The 21,840-nt window shown below is 29.0% G+C and overlaps 3 protein-coding genes and 1 pseudogene across 3 annotated transcripts; 3 read left to right on the forward strand and 1 right to left on the reverse strand.

Annotated features, from left to right (window-relative positions):
- Positions 1–5,865: 5,865 nt before the first annotated feature.
- Positions 5,866–9,929, forward strand: LOC107476249 (probable 2-oxoglutarate-dependent dioxygenase SLC1). Its single transcript, XM_021136238.2, has 4 exons — positions 5,866–6,202; positions 6,619–6,866; positions 8,222–8,582; positions 9,312–9,929. Exons 1-4 carry the CDS (start codon positions 5,867–5,869, stop codon positions 9,570–9,572), a joined length of 1,206 nt encoding a protein of 401 aa, XP_020991897.1. The 5' UTR covers position 5,866; the 3' UTR covers positions 9,573–9,929.
- Positions 9,930–10,406: 477 nt separating this feature from the next.
- Positions 10,407–10,604, forward strand: LOC127745394 (uncharacterized; annotated as a pseudogene).
- A 5,654-nt stretch (positions 10,605–16,258) lies between these two features.
- On the forward strand, positions 16,259–20,180 carry LOC107476248 (carotene epsilon-monooxygenase, chloroplastic). The gene is made up of 9 exons (XM_016096031.3): positions 16,259–16,790; positions 17,510–17,806; positions 17,896–18,093; positions 18,237–18,338; positions 18,760–18,900; positions 19,009–19,116; positions 19,400–19,482; positions 19,603–19,765; positions 19,921–20,180. The coding sequence occupies exons 1-9, from the start codon at positions 16,305–16,307 to the stop codon at positions 19,948–19,950; spliced, it is 1,608 nt and encodes a 535-aa protein (XP_015951517.1). The 5' UTR covers positions 16,259–16,304; the 3' UTR covers positions 19,951–20,180.
- A 133-nt stretch (positions 20,181–20,313) lies between these two features.
- LOC107476387 (short-chain dehydrogenase reductase 3b-like) lies at positions 20,314–21,161 on the reverse strand. The gene has a single exon (XM_016096184.3). The coding sequence runs from the start codon at positions 21,144–21,146 to the stop codon at positions 20,376–20,378; it is 771 nt and encodes a 256-aa protein (XP_015951670.3). The 5' UTR covers positions 21,147–21,161; the 3' UTR covers positions 20,314–20,375.
- Positions 21,162–21,840: the final 679 nt, after the last annotated feature.

A 21,840-nucleotide genomic window follows, 5' to 3' on the forward strand; every position in this document is an offset into this window, starting at 1 on the left:
AAGAGACCTAAAGCCTCTCAAATCTCTATTGATATCGTATCGGATTAATTAATTTCTTATATGCCAATTTGGGTTTTGTCAAAAGAGTTTTTGTTTTTTTTAAAAAAAAAACTAATTACACTTGTTACTATATCAACAAAGGAGAAGATATATATTCTCCCATATATACATATACATACGTGCATATTTTTTAGTTTTGACATTATATAAGATAATAGTTGACCAAATTTTTTTTTTCCGAATAGAAAAGTTGCTAATTGCGTGTTATAAATAGCATTTGACTCTCCATTCATGGCTTTATAATATGTATTTGATTAAATTTTTATATTTAAGCAACTTGGTGGTACGCTTGTATCAATGTTCAAATGTTAATTATGAAAAGCCCAATTATCTGTTGTGCAATAGTCATGATTATTTACATTAATTAATAATCAATCCGAATGAAAAGGGCCAACTACATAATCTAAAATTGCTGAGCTGTTGGTACATACTCTTATCTTTTATGACATCACATAAACTTATACATTTCACGTGGAACTACATTTTTCTCCTACTATCCTTTTTAACTAATTAATTCTATCATGAATATTACTTCAATCAATTTGATAGATGTTCGTTGCGTGATTAATAATGTAGTTATTAATATGCTTTATCTAAGATGAGTTAGGTCCTAGTAATTCGTCCTAGAATTAGGTCCTAGTAATTCGTCTTAAGGCTTGGGCTAATATATTGGGTCTAGGTTGGGTCAATATGCTTCTTGAATTCTTATTTGTTGGGTTTATGCAGGAATAATTTGTGAAGTTAGAAAAGGAGTGAACACTCAACTCGATTTCTGTCTTTTTTTTTACGAATAATATTGCGACCCTTTTTTAAAAAAAAAAAAGAACAAATTGGTCCTTATCCTATACTTCTGTGAGACATCGCGGTTCTTTCATCATTTTTTTTGACTAAAATAGAAAAAAATGTCCTATGTGTCAGTTAACGTTGATGATGTAGATGTTCACTCTATTAAGTTTCACATTGACCGTTAAAAAGTGGATAGAAGTCGATCTGTCTCGCATTAAAAACAAAAATTGATGTCATTTTTTTGTCTTCACTGAAACAAAATGGTTTAAAAGTGATTCAACGCAATTAATCTCTCACTCTTCTCCCAACCCAAATACAAATCCTAGACGACCATGATTGGTAGTAGAGAGCATTATTCATCATCAAATTTTCAGACATACAATAGCAGCAATGTACAAAATTGGTGTGAAACCTGAAGACTTGGTTCACACATGGCTAACAATGGATGTAACCAGAACTATTTACGCTCACACAATGAAACCAGTAAATAATGAGGAGTACTAGAAGCTCACTGATGTACCAAAACCATTACCTCCACTAATTAAAAAATCAGCACATCGACAAAAGATAAATAGAAGAATTGATCCAGTGAAAACTGAGATGAACCCAAACAAGGCAAAGAAAATATTCGAAGTCACTTGCAACAGATATGGCCAGAAATGTCACTATTATAAAACATGCACCAATCCTCCAACTGATAAACTGAAAACCAACGACAAAAAAAAGAGGATGGCAAATGGAGTGAAGAAGAAAGCTGAAACGATTGGAATTGATGTCTCAGAAAACACCACCAATGTGCAGGTACATTGTCTTGGAGTTATATAGGGATCGATTTGTCTTTAGCATTGAGTGGTCAGGGGTTTAAATATCCTAACTTATTTTGATCAAGGATTTAGTTGTCTTTAAAAATGACGGTAATGTTAATTTGTTACATATGATAACAGGAAGGAGGAGAGAAAAATTGCAATGAGGCCATTAATGTGACTGGAGCTATAACTGTCCCTAAGGCTGTTTTGTTATTTTTGTCCTAACTGAATAGTACTGTTATATGTATTTAGCTCTTGGTGGTGCTATTGTGATCATTGTTAGACAAAAGCTAAGAAAAATAAGAAAAAACTACCAAGAGAAGAGAAAAAAAATAAGTGGTGTAGGTCTAGACAGTCAATCTCAAGAGATTCCTTTGTCACAGAATGCCCCTCAATTAGAGGAGGTAAAATTATCCTATATAACTTTAAAACTAGTTACTTTAACGTTGTTTTTTTACTTATAACGCGCGATAGATCGACTTCTGTCTATTTTTTAATGGCCAACGAGAAACTTAACAGAGTGTTAACCTCCACATCATTAATGTTAACTGACACATATGACATTTTTGTCTGTTTTGATAAGGAGAGATAACAGAAGGACCGCGACGTCCCATGGAAGTATGGGATAGTGACCGATTTGTCCTATTTTTTTGGACAAGGATCGCGATGTCCTTCGAAAAAAAAGGACAGAAACTGGGTTGGATGTTCACTCATTAAAAAAATGAAAAGGACATGTTTAATATGAGATGAAGTACCTATACATAGTATGTATTGTTATGAGGGACACATTAATTGCTAATTGCGAGTTTCTATTCGAAAGAAAAATGGTTGTATTTAGTGGAGATTTTAGACAAATGTTATCTGTAATTACAAGAGGGTCTCAAGAGAATATAGTGCATACAATTATAAATTCTTTATATTTTTGGGAGTTCGCTGAAGTTTTACAACTGTCGAGAAACATGAGATTAACTATGAGATGTGAAAATAGAAATTAATAGAAATTCAAGAAATGTAGTGATTGATTGTTAAAAATTAGTGATGGTCTACTAGGAGATAGCCTAGATGGAGAGTTAGATATTGAGATTTCTATGGATATGATAGTTTTAGATTCCGAACAGACATTTGATGAGTTAATCGATTTTGTCTTCCTGGACTTAGTGCTTCGCCATTTTGTCAAGTAATTACTTTAATGATCGAACATTACTAACACCGACCCTAGACGTTGTTGACAAGATAATTAGTCAATTACTGTCAATTGTTCTTGGTGATGAAAAAGTCTATCTTAGTTTAGACAATTTTTGTGTTAAAAAAGATAATATAAAAAGTCACATAAATTTTTTTTTGTCTAGAAGTATTAAATGCTCTTAATTTTTATGGTCTTCAACCTCATAAGCTCACACTTAAGATTATTGGTGTTCCGGTAATATTATTTAAGAATATAGATCAATCAAATAACTTATACAATAGTACACAACCATAGGTTAGGAGACTTGAAAATCACTTGATTAAATGTGAAAATATTAATAGAGATTAAAGTTTAAATTAAAATTTTATTTGATACAGAATCAGAGCTACGACCTATGAATGTGCAATGATCAATGTTGGAGATATAAATTAAAGTTTTAGATTTTTTAAAAAAAAAATGTACGCATATTTTTTTGTAAAAATTAAAATATTGATTTATTGCCTACAATTTGGCATAAACGGGAAAAAATATATAAACTTAATTTAAAGTTAAATATATCAAATAATATTTTTTATTAAATATACTTTAAATATAAAAAATTAAATATTTTGTATGCAATCGCACGGATATATACACTAGTTAATTCTATAATAAATATTACTTCAATTGATATTTAATGGATTTATAGTTAATTGTGTAACTCTTTGTAAGGCAATAAATTCTGCCACTGGGTCTAAGCCTCAGCTGCTTTCAATTGGTGTTGTCTTAAGGCTTATTAGGTCAAGATATTAGGTTTAGGTCGAGACAAAACGCTTCTTGAATTCTTAATTGTTGGATTTATGTAGAAACAATTTGTTAAGTAAAAAAAAAAGTAATTACCTATCAATTATTAATAGTGTTCTCATATATACTCAATGATTTATTTTTCAAGTACATTGTCATTGGAAGCCACTAAACTAATTAATATTTTCTTAAGTTTGTTAAAAAAGAAGTATGATACCTAAAATTTTTTTCATCACATAATTAATGAAAAATATTGACATAACAAAATCTAAACTAGATTATTGTCTAAGTGGTCACCACAGTTAGCTCTAATTTAATTTGGTCGTGACACATCAAAATTTAAATTTTATGACAAAATTTTGCATGGTTGGGTTGATCATATTTATTATGCCAACAATATAAATCATTCAAATTTTGTCTAATAAAGTGTTAAAAATTTAAATTCTATTATATATATACACAGTAACATTATTAAATAAAATTCAAATTTACGAGAGATTAATTATTAGTCTATTTTATTGGAGGACATGTTGGTAAAGATATAAATAATTGAATTCACATCCACATTATTAATAAGAAAATATTAAATAAACTAATTAAAGTGGGAAGGTTAAAAGCCATCAAGAACTTCCTCCCAGGGCTGCTAATTAAAATGAAAGACATGAGATTACTTAAGAATGTGGGTGTTTTTCTTTTTGAGCTGAAAAGGATTCAAACATGGCAGACATACAACATATACAGTTGTTGAAAGCCATCAAAAGTGAAAATCATTATATATATTTATTTATGAATTCAAATAAAATTAATTAAATATTATGAAGGATCCTACAAGCTTCTCTAGCTACTTATTGAAACATATAATGATACATGTATAAAGTCAGCGGTAGATAAATAATAAACAAATAGTCACAATTATTATTATGATAATAATTATATGCAATTCCCACAAATACCATTTAATATATACGCTGGTGTTTTAGACTTTTATCATATGTAACTATCAATAGATTAAAATATTATTATAAATATATATAGGTTTAATTATTCTGTTGGTCTTTATAGTTTTGCAAAATTTTCAATTAAGTCTCTATATTTTTTTTAATTAAGTCTTTATACTATTTTTTTTTTTAATTAGGTCATTCTTAACAGTAATTGGCTTAATTTTATAGAGACCTAACAAAAAAAAATAGTGCAGGGACCTAAATAAAAAGAAAAAAAATATAAGGACTCAATTAAAAAAATATTTTAGTGCAATAACTCAATTAAAAAAAAGTACAAAAAACTAATTAAAAATTTCATGAAATTATAGGGACCAACAAAATAATTAAACGATATATATAATATATCCGTGTAAGTCATATTATTTGAATGTGAGTTAACTCACATGATGAGAAATATTTAAATAGATATCCTATAAAATTGTAGATTCTAAATTAATTAATAGTTATTAATCCATAAATATCTCTATACATAAAATGGGATATATATTCTCTATATATTATTATTAATTTATTATTATTCCAAATGATTAGTTCTAAACCCACCTAAATTTTTGTTAAAACAAATAGGTGTAGATAGATGGTAGGAAAGGGACAAATAAATAAATAAATATATAAATATATAGAGATGGATATAATTATTAATTAAATTAAATGAATTTATAAATAAATTATATATAAGAGGCATGAAATAGTATCTGTCTGTGACCCTACTACTACATATTAGTACTCGTGGTATGACTGAAACTTTTTAGTCAACGGAATTGTTAATTGGAAATTTCGGAATATAGAAATTGTCTTCCCTTGTTTACAAAGCCCTGAACCTGGTTTCTCAAAACCTCTTACTATTCATCATTTATATTCTCTTCCTCCCTTCCCTATATATACCATGAACACCAACACCACATTCATCATCACACTATCCAATTTCCAAAATTTCATCAATTTTGTTTTTTTACTTATTGAGGTATGTGAAAAATTCTAGTAGTTTTGAATTTCAATAACATAGATATGTTAGGATTATATAACTAGCACAGCATAAAAATTAGTTTTTGCGACGGTTTAAACTGTCTATTTGCAACAGTTTAAAATTACTGTTCAATTATTATGTGATGATTGTATATTAATATATAAAAAATTGAATTTTTTTCTTTTTTTATTTGTTAATTATGTATATGAACATGCATTATGTTCTTAATAATTCATTAGTTAATTAATTAACTAATTAACTTCAATTTATAGGTTATATGCTAGTAGCACATATGTCCCCTGCAATGGTGATGAAAAGTGAAGAGAGTTATGATGATAATGATGAGAGAGAAGTTTATCATCATCAATATCAAAAGGGAGTGAAGCAGCTTGTTGAGAATGGAAGAATCCACACACTGCCTCAAAGGTACATACTTCCAGCTTCTGACAGACCAATCATCACTACGAGTGAAGAACAAGATGATGATTCAAATTTTGTTGGAAATCCAAAAATTGAGTTGCCAATCATTGATTTTTCCGAATTGATTGGTCCAAATAGGCCTCAAGCTCTTCAATCATTAGCTCATGCTTGTCAACATTACGGATTTTTTCAGGTCAGTATGATTCGATAACTGAGTTTAAATTTGATACATAGACGATACTGTTATTTTTAATTATTTATGATCGACATACAATATTTTTAACAAAGTTATTATTAGGGTTAGTTGTTACGTTCTCAATTTCTAATATATTAATATTATATATTATAATTTTTATGGTAAGTAAAAAACTTACAGTAATAAATCATTTTAAATATATCGATATTAATCTTAAGTTTCAAACCCTAAATTAAAAATCAACGTAAATGACGTATTATAATAGCATATTTAAATTTTTTTTTCGACCATTAAAAAATACATACTTTTTTATTAGACGAGATACAAGAAATATACATAAATATATAATGACTGGACCGAAATTCATTAAATAAAGTTGAATTTGGTTACATGTTGGAACAAAATTGGTGCAGTTGGTGAATCATGGGATCTCAGAGGAAGTTATAAGGAAGATGAAGGATGTGATGGGAAGATTCTTCAACCAAGCATATGAGGAAAGAGCAAAGCATATGACAAGTGACATGAAAGCTGCTGTTAGGTATGGAACAAGCTTCAGCCAAAACAAAGACTCTGTCTTTTGTTGGAGAGATTTCTTGAAGCTTCTTTGCCATCCTTTGTCTCATTACCTTCCTCATTGGCCTCAATCCCCCATGGACCTTAGGTACTTCATTCTTCTTCATTATTATTATTATATGCTTTTTATTTAATTATTATTACACAAATTACTTAAAAATAAACTTAATTAGTAGCTACTTTAATTTCTTAACAAGTCTTACTTAATTATTAACCACATTACAAAACAATAAACAATTTAATTAGGGAGTTAATTTTTTTCACATAATATCGGCTAACTTTTTAAAATTATTTTTTATTTAAAATTTAAACTATAAAAAATAATTTTATAATTTGACTAATTAATTAAAAGTTGATCCATATATCTATTCTTTTTATAAATATATCTAAAGCGTATTCTAACTAATTTTTTCTCACCATCTTATTAACATTGCTAATTCTAAGTAGTGTGAATATATATATTATCATAAAACACTCAAAATTAAATGATCTTATTTATTTCATGTAACCGAATTCGTTAAATAAAAAAAGACTTAGTTAAGCTACTGTTATTCTTTTGTTTTGATTAATCAATTCCAGCACACTCCCACTTTCTCTCTTTCTCCTTTATCCCTACGTGCACAATAATATTTTAAATCAAAATAGGTCTTAATATAATTAGAGGGTGTCCACCATTGGTTTAGTTTCTACTTTCTAATTTGATTGGACGCACATTTCTCAATACATGGTCGACAATATAAATGGCTCCATCATTTCTTGCTCTAGTGTATAACCTCTATATTTAATTATTCATATAGCAGCATCTACACTACTATGGCATAATAAGGACAAGTTTAACTAGTACTTTACCCTATTCTTTTAGGTTGTTATTTAATAATTTATTAGCTAGGGTTTTGTTCACAAGTATATGGCGTGTTTTGTAAATTTTGATTTTTTTTGATTAATTTTTTATTTAAAAATTGATTTATTTTCTTAATACTTATAAATATTTTTTTATATTGTATCATTTCAAATAATTTGATTAGACAACTTAATCACACAACTTGAATAGACACATAAATCCTTTCTCCAGTTTAGTATCTTATTTCTAACATGGTATCAGAACCATGGTATCCTCCTTGAATAGAATAGATTTTTTTTTGTGGTGAAATAATCGTAGTTTTTGCATTTTTTTATTTAGTTATTTCAAATAGGTTTCAAACTCAAGTTATCACTTGAGTTTGAGGAGGGATGTTAGAATTACAATAATAAAGACGTAATCTCCTATAATAAATATTCAGATATACTAAATAATACTAATTGATCATAATTAATTCTAATTATATTCTAACATTTCTATAAAATTAAAATTTGTAACATAATTAAATATACTAAATATTTTTTCTTTTTCAAAAAAATTAAGGAGTTAATATTTTTTTATCAATTTTAATCAGTGTAATGAAGGGAAGTGGCGGCTACCTACGCAGAAGAAACCAATAACTTGTTTTTAAAGTTAATGGAAGCAATTTTGGAGAGTTTAGGGATCAAAGAAGAAGAAGAAGATGAAGATGAAGATGATAATAATAATAATATTATGAAGAAGTTGGAAGAAGGGGGGAGCCAAATGATGGTGGCAAATTTGTACCCTCCATGTCCTGAGCCAGATTTGACACTTGGAATGCCACCTCATTCAGATTATGGGCTTCTAACATTGCTACTTCAAGATGAAGAGGTTGAGGGTTTGCAAATTCAATTTCAAGGAAAGTGGCTCACTGTTAAACCCATTTCCAATGCCTTTGTTGTCAATGTTGGTGACCACTTAGAGGTAATTAACTATTTCATAATCACCCTTAATTATTAGCTTATATATATTTTACATCAACAATAATAGTAACAATTTAAAATAAGGATATAATATAATATAAGAAGAAGAAATATTTATGAGTTTATTTTTTTAAGGTTTAATTACTATGTCAGTTCTATAGTTTCACTAAATTTTTAATTAGGTCTTTATACTTTTTTTTTCTTTTCGATTGAGTCCCTATATTATATCTGATTTTATAATTGAGTCCTTACCGTGATGAAAATGATGAAATTAACAGAATATTTTGTCAAACAAACCCAATATGACTAACATTTTACTGAATATTCTATATAGTTTAATAGAATATTCTGTTAATTTCAACGTTTTTGTCACGGTAGAGACTTATTTACAAAATTTAATATAGTATAGGAATCTAATTGAAAATTCAATAAAATTATAGAAACTCACAGAGTAATTAAATCTTTTTTAATGCATTATATTGATAATAATGTAGAAAGTTTATTTATCATTTCTTTAAATGACAACCATTTCGATTAAGGTATAGAAAAAAGAGATTTTACATAAAATATGTAATGATAATAATATTTAAATCATAAAATTATTTGACCTAGTAATTTTTTAAAAAACTTAATTAATTTATTTAAAATTATAATATTAAAAAAATTTTAAGAGTTAAATCGATATTTTAATTTGGTTGCTAATCCTATTTATTTATTTATTAATTCTCAGATATTTAGCAATGGGATATACAAGAGCGTGTTACATAGGGTATTGGTGAATGCAAGAAAGAGTAGAACTTCAGTGGCATCATTGCATAGCCTTCCATTCAATTGCACTGTGAAACCGTCGCTAAAACTCATTAATGACGCTAATCCAAAGCGTTACAAAGACACTGATTTTCATACATTTCTTGCTTATGTTTCCTCACGAGAGCCCAAGGGAAAGGATTTCCTTCACTCTAGGAAATTGACTTCCTTCACTTCTCATTAATTAATCAACTATAGAAGAAAAAAAAAAAAGATGCATCATTATTAATTAATTATTGAAATGAAGTGCCATATATAGATGTGCCCTACATGCACGTACAATAATTGGTGATGGTTAGATTTTTGGAGGAAGAGAAATTTTATTTTTTTTATCATATAATATAACATATTAATCAATCATCAATGATTCAACATGGTAGGACCACTTGTCACAGAGACTTTTAGCTTACTTTTTCTGCAATATTTTTATCTTGTTAGAAATATTGTTAGAAATTCAGAAATTTTGTTACAATTTCATTGTGAGGTCGGTCGGATCAGAATTATATATAAAATATATATATAGTTAATTAATTCATGAGTACATTATTATAACTACTTTGCTTAGCTTCTTCAGTAAGTTTTTGTTGTTTGTCAACAATAATTATATGGTAAATTCTAGCATACCCTTTTTATAATAACATATAATTTACTCTTTGTGACATGTTATCTTTTAATTGGTTGCTATGTTAACTATGGCTAAATTATTAGTAATTAAATTATAGCCCAAAGTGGGTGATTATGTAATTAAATACCTCCAAATTTAATTTCAATGTCATCCAGAAATCCCATATCATCATCACCATCACTATCATTATCATCATCATCATCATTATTTTCATCTTCTTTTTCGTCTTCCCCTTCTACACTATCATCATAAAAAGCCATCATAATCGATTTCACGTTCTTAAATTTTAAGATTTTCTAAATTTCGCAAACGTAAACTTAGTCTCACCTGGGCTAGGTTCACAAAACAAAAGCAGTTTTTATAACTAAACACAAAGAACACAAAACACAGAACACGACCTTACTTGAACAGGATCTGTTCTATAGGCTCGTACATCTGTATCCTTAAGTTCTAAGGAGACAGGAACCAAAGTCTAGTTGATGAACAATGACTGATGATTAATTGTTCCAAAGCGCATGCCATCTGAACGGTGGAGGATCGTTCGCGCTACAACCTTGTGGTCGAGATGGTCTCACGGTGTTCTGACAGACTCAAATCTTTTTTCCTTAGCCATGTAGTTAGTTATTTTCTCTAAATTCTTATTTCCTGGTTCATCAAAATATGGAACACCCAATGAGTTGATCTTTTCTTTCAATTTCAGAGAGAAATGGGACCGGGGTAAATTGAATTTCTACACAATAATAAAAATATAACTTTATTTTTTATGTTTATAGAAATTATATATTTATCCCTCTTATAAAAATATTTAATTACAAAATTACCCTACTTTAGTTAACATATTAACTCTTATTGAGTTAAATTAACTCAAACTAAAACTAAACATCCAATTAAAACATGTCACGTTACGAGGAGTAATTTACATGTTGAAATAGAGGGGGTTGGGTAGAACTCACCTAATTATATATGTCTATTAATGTGAGTTATTTTGCTTATAATGTTTGTAGTTTTGATCTAGAATATGTCTCTCTACCTAATTACAACATCGATCTAAGAATAATCGTTAATTTGAGAAAAATACTAAGAGAAAAATGTTATTAATAGCTGATTTATCATGAAAATATCTGAAAATAATAGATCAAATGTAAAATTAAAAATATTTTTTATTGAATTTTATAAACCGTCGCTAAATCCGACGTAAATTGTTTTTTAAATTAGTGCCAGACTTATCGTCTGAATTTGCAATCGATAATCCAATGATAAAAATATTTAAAAAATTGGTAAAATAATTACTGTTGAATTATTTCTGATATTAATTTTAATGTGGCGTTTTGATTAATATTTTAAAATCACTGATACTGTAAGAAAATATATGACTGCAGAAAAAAGATAATGCAAACGATTATATAGATCCATAATACACTTTAATTGTTCTATTGTTTAATGCCTTTTTTATTTTGTATACTAATTTGTATTGTTGACATTTTAATTAGTTTATTATTTTAATATAAAATACTATTATATTTTTTATTTGTCTAATACTTTTTGCATCAGAAATTACAAATCCGACACATTAATATTGAAATTAAATTTTTTTCCGTCAAATCCTATAAATTCGACGTTAATATATTTCCATCAAGATTTTTTTATCAAATACGATCCGACAATAACGATATTTTTTGTTGAATTTACATAAAATATCAACATTAAATCTGACACTAATTTGTGTTTTCCATAGTATAAATTTGTTTGTTTATTAATTGAAATTATCTGATTATAGTTGTTGACTCCCTGACATATTTTTTATATTTATCATCATCATTATTATTGAGCCTAATAACTTCGTTCCACATATTATATATCATTGTAAAAAAAAAAAAAATCCATACAAATATCAAATTAAATACTGTTTAGGTTGTTGAGTTATATAAATACACATTCATTATATTAAACTCGATTTTATTTATTTATTTTATCATCAGGCTCGTGATGCTTGATGCCTACCTGGGAACCCTATATATACAGGCCCTATTTTTTATATATACACTCGTGAAAGAACATTATTGTGATCCAACTAATTAACTAATAACTATATATTAAATGTAAAGCATATAATTCAATACATGCATGGTTTGTACTATTGGAGCCGCAAAATAAATAAATAAAATTAGTAATTAAATATTATATCCTGCAAGTGCAAGATATCCTTCATATTCGCACTGTCAAACCGAATAATATATGGTGGCACCAAACAAATAATAATTTGTATAGTAATTAATAAATAAAGCATAAAAATAAATATCCATTTGCTACTTTTGATCTTCCTTACAAGTATGTATGTAGTACGTACAAAGAATATACGGTTGAATTGAATAATTAATTTAATTTAAGTTTAATTATTATTCTCTCCGTTCTTATAATTTTATCGAAATTTTAATTAGGTCTTTATATTTTTTTTTTAATTAAGTCCCTATACTATATCAGATTTTGTAAGTAAGTTCCTACCGTGATCAAAATATTAAAATTAACGGAATATTATATTAAACTATAATGAATATTTTATAAAGTGTTAGACATATTCGATTTGTTTAACGGAATATTCTATTAATTCCATCATTTTTGTTACAATAGGGACTTAATTGCAAAATCTGATATGGTATAGGAACTCAATCGAAAAGAAAAAAAAGTATAATGACCTAATTAAAAATTCAGTAAAACTATAGTAACTGACAAAGTAATTAAACATTTAATTTATTAGTATATTGCTCTATAAAAATTAAACACATTTATTGTTTTTTGGTTTATCAAGTGATCAAATAAATTAAACAACCCTATATATGCATAGATATGGAAATAATTTTCCATCTTAAAATAATTTAATTACTGTGTCTTTTAGTACACCAATTAAGAATAAGATAATCAATTATTATTTTGAAAATTTCCCGGATTGATGATTTGACCTTCCCCTAGAAAAATGACATTCAAAAAATGTGAACGTAAATTATTAATAAGATATGAACAAACTTATGATCAATTAATTAATATATATTTGTCTTTTCTTTAAGAAAAAAAACCCTAAGATAATTCACAATCTTATTCAAGTAATATCTGTCAATTCTTTTTTTCTTTTTTGAAATAAAAATGAGACCAAAAGAGGAAAGCGTTAACTATATCTATATGCGTGTAAAATTAAAATACATGCAAACCCTAAATATCATCATTATTTTATATAATTAACAGAATTCGTCATATATATATATGTTTAGCTTGTTTGATATCTTATCTTTTGTAAGTTTTTCAAACCTTACGTGTACTGATAAGTAATAAGTGATTTATATAATTTTATATTCTAACTAATAGTTTACAGTCTTTTTCTATTTTTCTTGTCAAAAGTTATGACTTTCTTTTAATTTTCTAATTCCACAAAGTTTGGCATTCTAGATCGTATGCATGGCTTCACAAAGCAGTCAAATAATTCGTCCGATTTTCTTTCTTGATTTTAATGGGGCCATGCATTTTGTTGATTCTTGTGTCGCAAAGTCATTAGATTTCATACAACAACAAAATAAATAAATAAATAAATAAATAAAACCAATGAATAGTAATAATTATGATGATAATGGAAAAAAGCACACAAAAAACTTATATATGAGTAAAAGAATAAGGTAAAAATTCAGGTGCAGTTAACTTCGTCTGAAATTAATAATTGAGAGTCGTTAGATGACAGTTTAGTTAACTTATTAAATTATTTAACAATTATTAACTATTAATTTTATGTAAAATTGATTGTATCTAAATTTTTATTGAAGAATAATAATGCTAAACTTAAAAGTTGATGTCTGTTGATGATTATTGATAAATCAATAAGCTAATGTCAAATTAAGATTTTGATAAACTTATTAATACAACGTGCTTAATTTTTTTTAAACAACTTTACAATAAGTCCAATATTTTAATTAACTTTGCCCTATTCTCAAGTCTTGGTTTACTTGGTAAATCCATATTTAGTAGCCAAAAAAGTGTTGTGTGCGCATACCTTGACTTTTTTTGGATTGACTTTGACTCAAGAAGCCACCCATATTTAGGTCTTTGGTATCACTTGACTAAAAAGTAGTTTCTACGCCAAATATACACAAAACATGCCATGTGTTCATACTTTTTATTTTTGGTCTTTGCCATGTGTTCATATTAAATATAATTGTAAATATGGATTTTATATGTAACAGTCCAATTCATCCACTTAAGAATATTGCCAGCTTTGATATTTCAAGTCTTATAATTTTGTTATTGATGGAGGACAAAAATGATTTCATTCATTAAAAAGATGTTAGAAAACAAGATACTATACTGAAAAAAGGATTTGTGTATTATTGAGTGTATTCAAGTTGTCTGAAATGATACAATATCAAAAGATATTTATAGGTACTAAAAGAATCGTAATAATAAAGATGTAATCTCCTATAATAAATATTCAGATATACTAAATAATACTAATCGATCTTAATTATATTCTAACAAAAGATATTTACAAAAGAAAAATATTTATGTCTTTATAAAATATGTTTCGTTTTAATGTTTTAGTTTTTAACCGATGTGATCCTTTAGATTCTAGGTCTAAAATCAATATTATTTATTAAAAGTCACAATTATTTTTTGGTTAGATTGTTTGGTGTATGTATATAACTTTCACTACTTGTAGAAAGGATTATTTTAATTTGCTTTTCTTGATTTATATATTTGGTGTTGCTTTTACTATATAAAAAAACGTATTTTTCGATGCAATAATTGACAACTATCTCTTTCGTCGATATTTTTCGATAGTTTGTTATCGATATTTTAACAATGTTTCTTATAGTATTTATGTATTTTTTTTATTGATTTAAAAAATTATTAATGACATAAAAATAAAATATAAAAATATTTACAACAATAACTTTATTTAATAATAAAATTGTGATCTAAATATTTCATTATAGAATGTGTTTAACAATGTCTTCAGAATAAAATTAAAGAAAAAAAGTTCAATTAATATTATCACATTAAACTTTGCAAAATAACAGATATATTATTTAAAGTGATATTATTTTTTTCTTTCTCAATCATTCTTTTACTATGTTTTAATGCTCAACACCTTTTGCCAAATTTTTTTTTTCGTTTCGGTGGTTGTCAATTTAATTAATCCATAAATAGGTAAGTCCCACCATATGCTTAAAATATAGATCAATGACACATATCCACGTATACTTTTTAGAATTTGATCATCCCTACTCAAAATATATTCATAGTTGGTTGATTAAATAAATCATGAAATACACACAGCAAAAGCAAGTTAAGGTGTTAAGCTCCTATGGCTGTTTTAACCTTAAATAACATCCGTATGAAGGATAAAGGTGGAAAATTTATTAAATATAACATTGAAATGTAAGATAACAAACATATTGGTTTGAAAATTTTCTCCAAATTTTTACAAGTTTTTTTTTTTTGGACTTTAAATTTTCAATTGTAGATCAAAGGTAGTTTTATTTTTGTTTTTGGGTTACTAGATATGGTTTATTTAGAGAAAGGTTTTTCCTTCTGAAGATCTGATTAGTTTTCTGTTAATTGGTTGGGCCTTGATTTCTGAAATTACCAAATCATAGGCCCAATCCCCAAGAATTGATACAAGATCAGCCCAATATTAAGACAAAAACGAGAGAAATTGATAAAAGAAAAATAATGATATGACCAAAAAAAAAAAGAAAAAAAAATAATAATAGTTCCAAAATAGATTTTTGTTTTATCATAATTATTAGGAGATATTTTCCAATTTCCATTTCCATTTTCCCTCCCCCTCCTAAAAGTTAATTAGGTTGCATTTAAAAATTTATTGTTAGTTAGACAATAAATTATTCTATATAAAAAATAAAATTTAAATTTTACAAAATTTAATTAAACTATGAATTGATTACTCGATTAGTTATAGTTAATTTTTTTTATATTTTTTTGTTAAATATAATGATTAATTTCCCATTTTAATAGGATTAATTAATTTAAAAATGTCAAAATCTTTTCATGTACAAATTTCCAACCATTAAATAAAGAAAAAATAGAAGATAAATGTATTGTCCTTAACCTCATTTTAGTGAATATGTTTCTTCTTTTTTTTTATATATTCTTAAAGTAAAATTTATTTAACATTTTTTATAGAGAGTAAAAAAAAATGGATAAAAATGCTTATTATAATATTATATAATAATTTCTATTCAATGGAAACATGAAAATCCAACAAAGATTTTCATCATCTTAACACAAACAATGCCTTGTTCTTCTTCTTCCTTACTTTCTCTCTCATCTTTCTCTCTCTTCCCTTCTCACACAAAACTCAACCCACCAAAACCATCACTCCCTCAGCGCTTCTCAGTCAAATCCTCCATTGACAAGAACACCACCAACACCAAAACAAGTTCATGGGTGAGTCCAGATTGGCTCACATCACTCTCAAGGTCCCTCACGAATGGAAAAGATGATGATTCTGGAATCCCCATAGCAAGTGCAAAGCTTGATGATGTTTCTGACCTTCTTGGTGGTGCATTATTCTTGCCTCTCTTCAAGTGGATGAAAGAGAATGGACCCATTTACCGTTTGGCTGCTGGGCCTAGGAACTTTGTTGTTGTTAGTGACCCTGCCATTGCCAAGCATGTGCTCAAGAACTATGGCAAATATGCTAAGGGTCTTGTTGCTGAGGTTTCTGAGTTTCTCTTTGGTTCTGGTTTTGCCATAGCTGAAGGCCCTCTCTGGACAGTAATGTTTCCTTCTTCACTGAATTTCTTATGAGCATGTTTTCAATTTTCAATTTTGAAGGTGTTTATGTGTTTATAAGGTTGATTTGGATTTTTGAGAATAGGAATCTTTTGTGGGGTTATACCAATTTGTGTGCTTTGTTTGTGCTTTCAAGTTTAGAAACTTGTTAATTTGAAGTAATGAGATGCAATGCCTTTGTTGGCAATGGATTATGGTGAAATAGGCTTAAGTAATGCTAGTTCATAAGTTAGAATAGAAGTGCTTGATTATGTGGTCCTACGAATTCCAGTTCTTTATCACTAGTTAGATTTAAATTGGAGTTAAGCCATTAACCTGGTTAATCTAATTAGGAGAGTCATTGCACTTGAACCATCAACTTGTGTCTGAGTGAAGGTCGTTGCTTTAATTCCTTGGTAGGCACAAAATGTTGGGTACAAGTGCCGGTGGAGGCCGGAAAGTAGAGGGGGAGGGAGAGTGTTGATTGAACTTTGAAGGCTAACATTCATCTTTGGAAGGGTGTTTTCATGTAAAATGTATTGTGCTTACTTTATTGCCGGTTCACTTAAATTTTTGCTACGAGCCCAACCCGAAAACAACCACTTAGTTGTGTAAACCATGTATTCTTTTGGTTAGATTGGTACTGGTTGTGCTTGTGATGATTTTGTATACTTTCTTAGGCAACTAGCTCTTTATTACAGCTGTTTTCTGAAATGTATTAGGCCAGGCGCAGGGCTGTGGTTCCTTCTCTTCACAAGCGATACTTGTCGATTATAGTCGATAGGGTATTTTGTAGATGTGCTGAGAGATTAGTGGAGAAGCTACAACCTGATGCACTCAATGGAACTGCAGTTAACATGGAGGACAAGTTTTCGCAGTTGACTCTTGATGTTATCGGTTTATCTGTATTCAACTACAATTTCGATTCGCTGAATTCCGATAGTCCTGTTATCGAAGCTGTTTACACTGCATTGAAAGAGGCAGAGGCTCGGTCCACTGATCTTTTGCCATATTGGAAGGCAAGTTCTTTCTCATTTCGCCAATCCATGATGAGAGTTTTCTTTCTGTATTGGTTATGCCACTTTTCATTCTTCTTATTTTGTTGCAGATTAACTTTCTTTGCAAGATTATCCCCAGACAAATAAAGGCTGAAAAGGCCGTTAGTATTATCAGGACGACAGTCGAAGATCTTATTAAAAAGTGTAAAGAAATCGTAGAAGCTGAGGGAGAAAGAATTGATGATGAAGAATATGTGAATGACACCGATCCTAGTATTCTCCGGTTCTTGCTTGCCAGCAGAGAAGAGGTTCATTTACTTAATGCTAAATTACATAAACTGAGATATTGATTGATCATAGCTTAGCTAAGTAAATTGTATCTTAAAATTGTTTTCTGGTATGAAGAGCTTTTCTATGTTGATTATTTTTCTTGATGGTTCTTATGTTGCAGGTTTCGAGTGTGCAATTACGGGATGATCTTTTGTCACTATTAGTTGCTGGCCATGAGACCACTGGTTCAGTGTTAACCTGGACCCTTTATCTTCTAAGTAAGGTACAAATTTGCTTTTCTTTGCTCCTTTTCTTCTTTCTTGAAGATAAGATTTCCGTTTTTTCGCAATCGACTTTATGAATTGATTAGTAAGCCTCCCTCCAATTTCACCTCAGCATCAATGAGTTGCTCGCTGCATATATTTTGTGTCTCTATTTATGTATTTTGACATATCATTATGGATCAACCTCCTCTAAAGCGAGGAAGTTGCTAAAGTGAGAAAGTGAAAGTCTAATCACCCTTGAATTAAGATGGTAGGACTCTCACATGATAGAAGTTACAAATTCAATAGTGATTAACCTTACTTTATTACTTTACAATTCTCCTCACTTTAGAGAATCTTTTTCCATATGATTACTAGCATTGAGTGAAAAAATAAGAGTTTCACCATGGTTTTTCGTCCCCCGACCTCCATTTTGCGCAGGATTCTTCTGCATTGGCAAAAGCACAAGAAGAGGTAGACAGAGTTTTACAGGGAAGACGTCCCGCCTATGAAGATATTAAAGATCTTAAGTTCTTGACACGCTGCATCATCGAGTCACTCCGTCTCTATCCACATCCTCCAGTAGGTTCCTATGCTTCTCAGAATGATTTTGTAATAACTTGGGTTGATAACATTGAAAATTGATGGCTAAAATTGTGAATAAATATATAGCTAATTTTCATCCTGAAGGTGTTGATAAGAAGAGCTCAAGTTCCTGATGAACTTCCTGGTTCTTACAAAGTCAATGCTGGTCAAGATATTATGATTTCTGTATACAATATACATCATTCTTCTGAGGTATATTCTTTTTCTTCTTTCATTTTCACTTTGCTACATGTTAATCTTAAAGGTGAAAACTCACATGTAGTTGTCTTTATGTGAAGTTGATAGTTGAGAGCTGTTAGATGATTTGACAAGTTTGACTAAATTGTCATCTAACGGTTTTCAACTGTCAACTTCACATGAAAATAGTCACATGTGAGTTTTTACCTAAATCTTAATGCACTGTGTTGCATAATCAAGTGCTTTTGCCTACTTTCAAATTCACCATTTTGATCTATTCCACAAATGATTTTGCAAGGTTTGGGACAGGGCTGAAGAGTTTTTGCCAGAACGATTCGACATGGATGGGCCGGTGCCGAATGAGACGAACACGGATTTCAGGTTTGCATCATATCATTGCAACAACAATAGTAATTCTTTTTATCAGTCACTGTCACTTTTTGCTACATCTGTTACTTGTTGTGCACGCTAGCTTAGACTTTGACTCGAAACATATGACAGATTCATTCCATTCAGCGGAGGCCCTCGCAAATGCGTCGGCGACCAGTTCGCATTATTGGAAGCCATAGTTGCCCTTACAATCTTTCTACAGAACATGAACTTTGAGCTGGTTCCTGATCAGAATATCAGTATGACCACAGGAGCAACAATACATACAACAAATGTAAGGTTTTAATTACAATCTCGCTATGCATACATTCTTTAAAATAAGGTAAAGAATCATATGTAGTTGTCTTCATATAAAGTTAATAGCTGAAAACCGTTTTTGATACCAGTATTTTCTTAACAACCAAACACATATTCTTTTTGTTTCTGCAGGGTTTGTACATGAAACTGAGCAAACGGTAGACAAGGTTAACATTAACTATTTCTTAATTAACGAAATTGTTTAATAATAATAATAATCATCATATTATACTCCTATGATGTTTCTTTTTCCCCCTCATTTTCCCCCCTAGATGATTAGCACAAAGGCACATGCTAAATATCTAGCAAATATGTATTCAATAGAAATTCTTTTCAACAATTCAATCATTCATTATAATTTCTAAATGCTGTAAAGAAACTGAATTGAAAAGTGAAAAAAGTACTCTTTTTATTTGCTTCATTTTAATTAATTTCTTAGTTATTGAAAAGAGAACCTTTTTTACATTTTCAAACGCACTAAATACATCGAAAACTTAAAAAAAGTTTATTATTATACTTTTAAAATGTGCTCTTAAGACACAGGATAGTTAAACCCTTTATTTTTTGAGAGTGGCGCTCGCGCCAGATTACCGGCGGGCTAAGAAACCGCCATCAACAACTAAGTTATGGCCACTAATATAAGCAGATTGATGAGAAGCAAGAAACAAAGCTGTTTGAGCAACATGAATTGGCTTCAACACAATCCCCTTCAAATTGGCACCAACAGCACCAGCACTTTCAAGTTCACTTGCCTCCATACCAAGCTCTCTACACGCCAAAGGCGTGGCCACAACATAAGGCGAAATCGAATTAACCCTAATTCCATGAGCTCCAAGCTCACCACATGCCGAACGCACAAGACCCACAAGACCATGTTTGGCTGTGGTATATCCATGACTAGCCGCATTGCTACTAACCATAGCAGCCACGCTAGCCGTGCAAATTATGGAGCCACGTGTCTTTGTTTCGACCATGACACGTGCCGCGTGTTTAATGCATGCGGCCGCTCCATGAAGATGCACGGCTAGTGTGTTGTCAAAGTCCTTCAAATCCAAATCAAGAATGCTGGAAAGAGCGCCAGCAACTCCAGCGTTGCTAAACATGATGTCCAAGCTTCCGTATTTGTTAACGGCAAAAGTAACGGTTTTTTCAACTTGTTTCTCGTCTCTAACGTCGCAGTGACGGTAACTAACCTTGTCTACGCCAATGAAACTTGCTACTTGATGTCCCAGTTCATCGTTAACATCTGCTATAACTACAAATGCACCGTTTTCCACAAATACCCTCGCTGTTTCTGCTCCTATTCCACTTGCTCCTCCGGTCACAATTGCAACCTTGCCGTCCAACCTGAAATTCATACCAGACTCTATATATTTTATGGGAAATATAACAACAAAACTCATTACATACCAACCCTTTATATGGCAACCCTCTATATAGCCATGAATTGCTAACTTTTTACTATTTTCTTAATCACTAAGGTTATTAATTGAAATTAATGCTCTTGACCACCATTAAATATTAATGCTCTTGATAAGCTTTTACTTCCCGAAAATACTTTATCAAAGATGGTTTTGAAATATAACTTAAAAAAACTATAGCATCTATATTTAATAAATTATTATTATATTATTTTATAACGGTTGTATTCTGACATTAAGTATACTAACATATTGTTCTGATAACTGTTTGTATACGTTTTTCTTTTCAACTATTTTTTAAGAAAGTATTATGTAATGAATCATACATAAATTAATATTTAATAATTATTTATATTAAAATTTTATCAATAATTCTAAAATTCTAATTCATATATTTTTAGTAATTATTATTATTATGATTCTTTTTTATATTTCAGTGAGTCAATTATCAATAATCAATAATTCTAATTCTACAACAAATTATATTCTGACGCTAAGCATACTAACACTAGTTAAACTAAAAATGACTTTCAATAAATATAAACAGCAACAATTGTATTTGATAAAATATTTTTTAAAATTCAAATAGACCATAAATAAATACAAATATAAAAATAAAATTAGATATTTA

Source organism: Arachis duranensis, chromosome 2, assembly GCF_000817695.3.
Source record: "Arachis duranensis cultivar V14167 chromosome 2, aradu.V14167.gnm2.J7QH, whole genome shotgun sequence".
NCBI classification, from domain to species: domain Eukaryota; kingdom Viridiplantae; phylum Streptophyta; class Magnoliopsida; order Fabales; family Fabaceae; genus Arachis; species Arachis duranensis.

Coding starts and splice junctions, on each gene's coding strand:
- LOC107476249 (XM_021136238.2), top strand. CDS start 5,867: ATGCTAGTAGCACATATGTCCCCTGCAATGGTGATGAAAAGTGAAGAG. Junction 6,867..8,221: donor CAATCCCCCATGGACCTTAG/GTACTTCATTCT, acceptor AGTGTAATGAAG/GGAAGTGGCGGCTACCTACG. Junction 8,583..9,311: donor ATGTTGGTGACCACTTAGAG/GTAATTAACTAT, acceptor ATTAATTCTCAG/ATATTTAGCAATGGGATATA.
- LOC107476248 (XM_016096031.3), top strand. CDS start 16,305: ATGCCTTGTTCTTCTTCTTCCTTACTTTCTCTCTCATCTTTCTCTCTC. Junction 16,791..17,509: donor CTGAAGGCCCTCTCTGGACA/GTAATGTTTCCT, acceptor GAAATGTATTAG/GCCAGGCGCAGGGCTGTGGT. Junction 18,339..18,759: donor CCCTTTATCTTCTAAGTAAG/GTACAAATTTGC, acceptor CATTTTGCGCAG/GATTCTTCTGCATTGGCAAA.
- LOC107476387 (XM_016096184.3), bottom strand. CDS start 21,146: ATGAATTTCAGGTTGGACGGCAAGGTTGCAATTGTGACCGGAGGAGCA.